The sequence below is a fragment of the Morus notabilis genome, unplaced genomic scaffold, assembly GCF_000414095.1.
Source record: "Morus notabilis unplaced genomic scaffold, ASM41409v2 Scaffold2020, whole genome shotgun sequence".
Classification (NCBI taxonomy): domain Eukaryota; kingdom Viridiplantae; phylum Streptophyta; class Magnoliopsida; order Rosales; family Moraceae; genus Morus; species Morus notabilis.
Genome location: NW_010360899.1, coordinates 36,423 through 44,741, shown reverse-complemented (window position 1 = coordinate 44,741; position 8,319 = coordinate 36,423). Strand labels below are relative to the sequence as shown.

Genomic DNA, 8,319 nt, shown 5'->3' with positions numbered 1-8,319 from the left:
GTACAAATAAATATGATTTTTTTTTTCTGATAAATGTAATACTTTAGGTAGAACCAAATAACGTAAATCTGAATGAGATGGGATTGGATACCAATTACTTGCAAAGCAGCCAATGGCACGCAGCAACGTTTCCACTTGGCATAATCAAAACCCAAAATCCACAGCAAGCAGGACATGTGAGACTCGAGACCCAGCTGACCCAGTTCCTCAGACCCCCCAGTTTATTTATCCTTTAGGCTCCGTTTGATTAGAGAGATAAAAGAATAAAAAAGATGGAGAGAGAGATGGTGAATTTCTTATTTGGTAGAAAAGAGAAAAAAAGAGAGAAAGAGTCTCTCACTAGGCTTATCATTTTAAATCATTCTATTAATAAAATAATCTAATTAATTTATTAAAATTAAAATTAAAATTACCTTTTCATCTTTTAAAATAAATTATTATTATAATTCTCTCAATCTTAAGAGACGTTTAGTTAGAAGATTCGTATCATAATTTGAATAATAATTTATGATTTATTACAGCATTTTTTTTATAAAAAATACACATAAATTAAAAATAATTTTAATCGTATAATTCTAATCTATGAACTAAACGTCTCCTTATCTTCTATATTTTTTCAACTCTCTAATATTTTTCATACTCTCCGTGTCTCTCTGACCAAACAGAGCCTTACTCTCTCTCTCTCTCCGCTTTTTTCTTATTTTTATTTTTTATTTATTTATTTTTGTTGGTGTTGAGTAGTAGTAGTAGTAGGTTACAGGTACTATTTTGAGAGTTTGCTTTTTCCTCGTCTTCCTCCTCAGTAGTCTGTTCCTCTTTCTTTCTCTCCCTTTCTCTTTCACTGCCTCTTCTCTTTCTTTTTCCCCTTTCGTTCATTCATTATTCAAACCCGCAGTAGACACAGTGCATCCCCTCTTCTTCTTCATCCTTTTACAATCTCTCATTGTGACTCATTGAGTAGTCATTTCACTTCAGACTCGAATCTACAGAGTAAGTAGACTATTCGCCGCCGGAAATGCCGCTTCCGCCGCATTCTCCGGCGTAATCTCCGGCCAAACATGCAGGAGAAGACTCTCCTTACTCTCTCCGACGAAGACATCACCACCACCACCACTACAGGCAACAAGAAGAAGAAGAAATCGCAGGCGCAAGGAAGGGACATCGACATCGAGTTCCTCCACCCGCCGCCGCCGTGCGTGGTAGTAGGTGGTGGCCGGAACCACCGATCTCATTTAGGATCGAGTCGCGTGGCACCCACGCTCTCCTCCTTGTCTGTAGTGGAGAAGGTGCTCCCGAACGGAGACATCTACACGGGGACGTTCTCGGGGAGCGTGCCGCACGGGAGCGGCAAGTACTTGTGGTCGGACGGGTGCATGTACGAGGGAGAATGGAGGAAAGGAAAGGCCTGGGGGAGAGGAAGATTCTCATGGCCCTCCGGCGCCACCTACGAGGGCGACTTCAAGTCCGGCAGAATGGACGGCTTTGGAACCTTCACCGGCACTGACGGCGACACGTATAAAGGCTTCTGGATCTCTGACCGCAAGCACGGTTACGGCGAGAAGCGCTACGCCAATGGAGATCTCTACCAGGGCGAGTGGCGCTGCAACCTCCAGGTCAGAAATCAAACAAAGAAATTTCGTGTATGTTTCCATAAAATGACTATACATCTTAGATTTTCTGTTCAAATGAGAAGGTTATCCTCTTTATTTGTTTATTTGTTTTTTTTTTTTTAAATTTCTGTTTATATTTCCATAAAATGACAACGAAATCTGTCAATATTTATAGATATATATATTTTTTTATCCCTGTCTCTCAGGATGGTAGGGGGCGGTATGTGTGGAGCAGCAACGGTAATGAGTACGACGGCGACTGGCGGGGCGGTGCCATTTGGGGGAAAGGCATTCTGATTTGGGGAAATGGAAACCGGTTTGAAGGGTACTGGGAGAATGGGGTGCCCAAAGGGAAGGGCACCTTTACTTGGTCCAACAATGCCGCTTGTTTAGTAGAAGATGAGAACCTCTACCATCACAAATCCGGGTTTGATGCAGCCCAGAAGAGGTCGTCGGTGGACGGGATGAAGCCCGTGAGCTTCCCCCGGATTTGCATATGGGAGCTAGACGGGGAAGCGGGGGACATTACGTGTGACATTGTGGACAATGTGGAGGCCTCCATGTTTTATAAGGATGGTAGAGAGTCTTACTCTGAACCTACTAAGCTGCAAAGCAAGAGCCCCTGCAGCTCAACCGATTGCGATGTCAAGAAGCCGGGTCAGACCATTTCAAAAGGCCATAAGAACTATGATTTGATGCTTAATCTACAACTGGGCATTAGGTATTCTTTTATCTTCTCTCTTGTGAACTACTATTTGATGCTTAGGCCTTGTTTGGTAGGAGGGAAAAGTGGAAAGGAGTTGTGGATGATTTTTAAGACTTATACTTGTTTGGTTAGAGGAATTAGAGGAGGGAATGGATGATCCTCCGCAGGACTGTGATCTCCAACTAGGTTTCCAGTCTTTCTTTTATCTTGTGCTCTTCTTCGTTGTCACTAGATATTTACTTATTGCATTGTTGTTTATTGAAGGTACACTGTTGGGAAGCACGCTTCCATATTGCGAGAGCTCAGGGCTGGAGATTTTGATCCCAAGGAGAAGTTCTGGACAAGGTTTCCTCCAGAAGGCTCGAAGTTTACACCGCCGCATCAGTCAGTGGACTTCAGATGGAAGGACTATTGTCCCATGGTATTTAGGTAATTAATTCTATACAATTTCTCATCACCACTTTTTATTATACTGAGTTTTGTGGAATTTATTGCATCATTAACAATTTGGTAAAATTTGATACTTTTGGGTTTCCAAGTATTGGTAACCTCGTTATTCGTTTTTTAGTTATATACTTTGTTATTTTTACTTGGTGTTGGTGGGTAACTAGTTTCTTTCGCATTTAGACATTTGAGGGAATTGTTTGCAATAGATCCTGCGGATTACATGCTAGCCATTTGTGGAAATGATGCTCTTAGAGAGTTTTCTTCTCCGGGAAAGAGCGGAAGCTTCTTTTATCTGACCCAAGATGATCGTTTCATGATAAAAACCGTGAAGAAATCCGAAGTCAAGGTTGGTTGATTTTCCCTTTGGCCCTTGTTTCCATTATATCTGAAAAGAGAACAAAACAACAAGCAAGAATATGAGCAATGTAGTTTTAGAAAAAAAAATCAGAAATTTTTTTTTTTTTTTTTTTTTTTTTTTTGTTGCTCCTATCGCATAATATAGATTGGTTTCCTCAGGTGCTTATAAGGATGCTTCCAAGTTACTACCAACATGTTTGCCAATATAAGAACTCCTTGGTAACAAAGTTTTTTGGCGTTCATTGCGTAAAGCCAGTGGGAGGTCAGAAGGTAATAATTTGACTGAATTAGTTTTGCTTCTAGTGCTTTGTTCACCAAATGCTTAGCGGTTTCTAATTAATCTTGGTATGTAATGAAAACCAGACGCGTTTTATCGTGATGGGCAACCTATTTTGTTCAGAGTACCGCATCCATAAACGATTTGATCTCAAAGGGTCTTCCTATGGTCGCATAACTGATAAACCTGAAGGGGAAATTGACGAAACTACCACGCTTAAGGACCTTGATCTTAATTTTGTGTTCCGCCTGGAAAGGTCATGGTTTCAAGAACTAATCTGGTATGTAATTATGAAGCATTTTACTTTAATCACTCTTTCTTTGCAGTTAATGTTCCTGCTTAGTTGTTAGAAATACTTGAAAAACAATCATATGGAGTTACTTGTACTCAGGCAAATTGAAAGAGATTGTGAGTTCCTGGAAGCAGAGAGGATAATGGACTACAGTCTTCTGATTGGTCTTCACTTCCGTGGTGATTATTCGTCGGATGATATGAAGTTGTCACTGTTTGATATGCGTTCTGGTAAGTTATCTTAATTTTCCAAATCGTGTGATTATAGTACTCTCGTTTAAGATGTGAAACCTGGGTGGACTTGTAACTTTTTAAAAAGTATTAAAAATCACTTCATGTTTTTTATCAGGTAACACAGAGACGTTCCATGATGAGGCATTTACTAGGGGTTATCGCTTAAATAACGAAGAGCTGCAGGATATGGAGTGGGTTCTTGTTGGCCGGTACGTCTTAATTTCTTTGATGACTGATTCTGTTTCTTTTGCTTATGTTGACTTCGTAATAATCTTTATCATGATATAAACGATATCGTTTGACAAGTAGTTTGGAAGCAGCGAACTTTGGAGGGAGGGAATGTTTATTGGTTTTGCCGCTTTTGCGTTTGTTGAAAAAATTTAGGCCAAAAATAAAATAAAAACTCCCATTTCTTGTGAACGGGGAGTTTCTTTTTTTATTAGACAAAAGTTCTGGTCAACTTTAGAAAGAAGATAATTAATTTGATCTATATTTGTCTATCTGTCGCTATCGATCAACGATCTCGTAGCTTGGGCCCCTTAACCGGCATCTCCTTTTATACTATGTGCCGTGCCCACATGTTGATGTTTGGTACTATGGACCCAACTATCAAATATACCCCAGAAACAAAATGCATCCTTCTCTTCCTAAAAATGATTAGTTTGATAATTTTTTTTCCCCTCTAAATTGGAAGTCTTGGATTTAGGAAGATGCCAGGCACGTCATAGAGGAACCACGATATGGAATCAGTATTTTCCTTTAAAAAATATCTAGACATGCATGCACATAGTCAAATACGTTTCACAAACAAGTAAAGTTGCATTTTGTATTTCAGAGCATATATTCTTTTTAGCGGGGCAGTATCGAATAATTGGTTCTTCTGAGCTTGATCTTGTTGCGTTCATTTCATCGACTTGAATGTGACTTTGAATTGGAGCGCAAAGTTTGGGCTGTTCATATTATTCTTGTGCAGACATGAGAACAGACTCTAGTGGGTCTGTCTTGGTTTTTTGGATACAAACAAAAGTCACTTATGAAGTTTGTAACTCAATTATAATGCCTTGTGGTGATTGAAGAACCAAAGAGGAATATTACTTGTTGTGGAATCCCTAATGCATTATAAAATTTTCCTAATCCAGTTTTGGTCAAAATGGTTTTCATGGTCGATTTGTCAATTTCCATGAGCAGAATTTAGACAATAGGAAATCAAGATGTGATTTTGTCAAGTTACGATAAAGGTGGAAATTTCAGCATAGTAGCAAGCTATGTATTGTAATGGTTTTGTAAACATAATATACGTAACTGATCTGAAAAATACTATTTATCAACGTTGCTAATGCAAAAACTACCACATAACATAGTAGGATCATATTTAAAAAAATATATAGTTTTACATCAAATCAATGGTGATGAATACCAGCAGTGCTCAACTGATCTTTCGACTCATTGTTGGTTTGCAGGGGGCCACTGATACGGTTAGGGGCAAACATGCCTGCAAGGGCAGAGAGAGTGTCAAAGTCAGTGTTGGAACAGAACACAGGAGGAGGAGGAGGAGGTGGAAGTAGCAATTCAACCCCTTCTCGGAATGGCGGTGAGATCTCTGACGTAATCCTATACTTTGGTATCATTGACATTCTCCAAGATTATGATATTAGCAAAAAGCTAGAACATGCCTACAAGTCCTTGCAAGTGGATCCCACTTCCATCTCGGCCGTGGATCCCAAGCTCTACTCCAAAAGGTTCCGGGATTTCATTCATAGAATCTTCGTGGAGGATACTACTGACTCGTAATTTTTAGATACGGAGACGCAGATCCCACAGAGTCTTTCAAGAATTCCAGATGATCAAATTCAGTATCAGTGAAATGATTCACAGCAGGAGGACTGGGATGTGTATGAACAAGTTCACCTTCCTGGCTGTGCGAAAATGTGAATGTCTCTACTAATGGGGTTCTATTGCCGATGGCCTATTCTTTTTTCTTTTTTCCTTCATATTTTATTTTATTTTATTTTCAGAATCAGCCAGTTAAGTGGAAGTGGGTAGCACAAGCTTTGTATAGCAAGTGAGAGGGCAAGAGGTGAAGAGGGTATTGGCAGGTGACTTTTTATTTTATTTTATTTTGATTGATGGGTTTTTAGGGGTGAGACTTTGAGGAAAGTGGGTTTTTTTTTTTTTTTTTTTTTTTTTCTTTTGAAATTTTTGAGTGTGCGGACAGGAGGCAAGGGTATAGAAAATTCAAGATGCTTCCTGTTCTTTGGGTACATTGGGACATGGTGGGGAGATTGAGGAAGAAGAGGGCATAGAAATTAGAATAACAACTGTACAGTCAAAAAGAAAGACGGGCAATCTAATTGGAATTGGACTATTTTCTTTTTTTTTTTTTTTTTAAATCCTTTTCTAGAAAAAAAATGTTAAGTTGGTACTGTTATTGAGGAATTCAAAATGATGTTTTTCTGGTGGGCAAGAAAGAAAGAAAAAGAAAAGATGACCTTGGGGTTGGGTTTCTCTCTCTCGCATAATCATATGGGTTTAGTGTTTTTTTTTTTTTGCCCTTTTCTTTTTGCTTTTTTTCTTTTTCCCCAGCAAACCATGAAAAGAAGAGAAAGAAAGATGGGGATGTTTCACTGGGTCATGTTTCTTTGCTTTGCTTTGTCTCAGGCTCTCTTCTCTGTTCTCTGCTTCTCTTTCTTCTCGGCTTTGAAAGTTTTGAACAGTGGAATGACAATAAATCAACACAATTGAATATCTACTTTTTTGCTCCTTTTGAACAATTCCGCGCAACAGCAAGAAGGATAAGGAAAAAAAAAAAGAAAAAGCAAATAGAATTAGGAATGTAGTGACAAGGCACAACCTAACATCATGTCTTCTTTTTGCCACGTCTAAATTCGAATGTTGGATTCCAATTCAATTTTCTCACGTCTTTTAGGCAATATGATCCAAACCGGTAGATATCGTTCTCTCTTTCCCCGCTAATTAGGCCTCAGGTAACTCCTTTATTTAATTTTAATATTTTTTTTCCTAAAATCAACTCTAATTAAACCATTTGATTTTTTTATTATTTTATTCTTTCAAACTATAATAAATATAAAAGTTTTTTCTAAATTAAATAAAGTTATTTGTATTTTTAAATTCAATAAATATTAAAATAATATATATTTAAGTAAAATAGTGAGTATATTTGAAGTGTATCTAAAAGTTACTAATTAAAATAACTTTTTAATCATTTTAGTTGAAATTTTACTAAAATTTAGAGAGTTCTTTTAGAGATGTAAATTTCAGTTTTTACCGATTCGACTTGTATCCCTAAATTTTACTAAAATTTAGCTTTCTAGAGGGTAAGAGTCTAAATAGCAAGCATACAAATTTTCTTTTTGTTTCTTTGAGTTCTGAGATTCTGAAAATTTATCACCGTTTGATTATGCGTTATTAAATGTATGATAATGGGATAGAACTGCCAAATGGGCAGTCTTGATCCACTGAATGCATACGGTGATTTCATCGTCAATCATAAATTATAATTGTTTATTTTCAAGAGAGAGAGAGACAAACATGTTTCTGGGTGAAATTTGGATAATACACAATAAGATTGCTGAGCAAACTTAAGAGTTATTTATTTATTTTTATTTTTTCTTGTTGTTTTTGGTTGGAAAAGACTTTAAAGAGGATCTAAGGGGCTGGTGCGAAAAGAAAATAATGTTGTATGCAATTGTTGAACGGAGAGCTCTTTTACCAAAAAAAGAAAAAGACAAAAAGTAAAAACCTTTTTGAAATCATTCGTTACCCGTAATGCTAATGTGAGATCAGAAGATATTTATATGCTTAGAGTGCGTTTAGTTATTTTATTTGTGTTATAATTTAAATCATAGTTTATAATTTATTATAATATTTTTTTTTAATAAAAAAATACACATAAATTAAAATAATTTTAAATTATAATTATAAATTCATGAACCAAACGTCTATTTAGACAAAATTTATAACGTGTGTGCTCAGTAAAAGGAATTTGTGTCATAATTTAAATCATAGTTTATAATTTATTATAATATTTTTTTTAATAAAAAAATACACATAAATTAAAATAATTTTAAATTATAATTATAAATTCATGAACCAAATGTCTATTTAGACAAAATTTATAACGTGTGTGCTCAGTAAAAGGAAAAGAAAAATATTGTAATTATATTAGTAGTGATAATAGTTGGAGATTTGTTTGGCAATTATGTCACTCTTCTTTAGCTGTTTACAAATTATATAATTTTCGATGAATCTTTTTATATTTATGTATTCTATTATAATGTATATATATATATATTTTTTGTAAAGATATTAAGTTAATTACACAACAGAAATATGATTTTTTGTCTAAAGCAAAAAAAAAAAAAAGAAAAGAAAAAAAG

General features: G+C 36.2%; 1 protein-coding gene across 2 annotated transcripts; it reads left to right on the top strand.

Moving 5' to 3' along the window:
* Positions 1 to 815: 815 nt before the first annotated feature.
* Positions 816 to 6,436, top strand: LOC21385912 (phosphatidylinositol 4-phosphate 5-kinase 1). 2 transcript variants are annotated; one of them, XM_010097585.2, is made up of 9 exons: positions 816 to 1,613; positions 1,817 to 2,331; positions 2,581 to 2,745; positions 2,944 to 3,109; positions 3,280 to 3,390; positions 3,484 to 3,677; positions 3,789 to 3,919; positions 4,038 to 4,131; positions 5,383 to 6,436. In XM_010097585.2, the coding sequence occupies exons 1-9, from the start codon at positions 1,059 to 1,061 to the stop codon at positions 5,711 to 5,713; spliced, it is 2,262 nt and encodes a 753-aa protein (XP_010095887.1). In that variant the 5' UTR covers positions 816 to 1,058; the 3' UTR covers positions 5,714 to 6,436. The 2 variants fall into 2 exon arrangements, with proteins under 2 accessions (XP_010095887.1, XP_024021044.1); XM_024165276.1 differs by having other exon boundaries at positions 816 to 1,640.
* The last annotated feature ends 1,883 nt before the right edge of the window (positions 6,437 to 8,319 follow it).

Bases quoted from the DNA above. Each gene is read 5' to 3' on its own strand.
- LOC21385912 (XM_024165276.1), top strand. From the start codon at position 1,059: ATGCAGGAGAAGACTCTCCTTACTCTCTCCGACGAAGACATCACCACC. The intron at 2,332-2,580 runs GTATTCTTTTAT...TGTTTATTGAAG, and splicing joins AATCTACAACTGGGCATTAG to GTACACTGTTGGGAAGCACG. The intron at 2,746-2,943 runs GTAATTAATTCT...TTTCGCATTTAG, and splicing joins TATTGTCCCATGGTATTTAG to ACATTTGAGGGAATTGTTTG.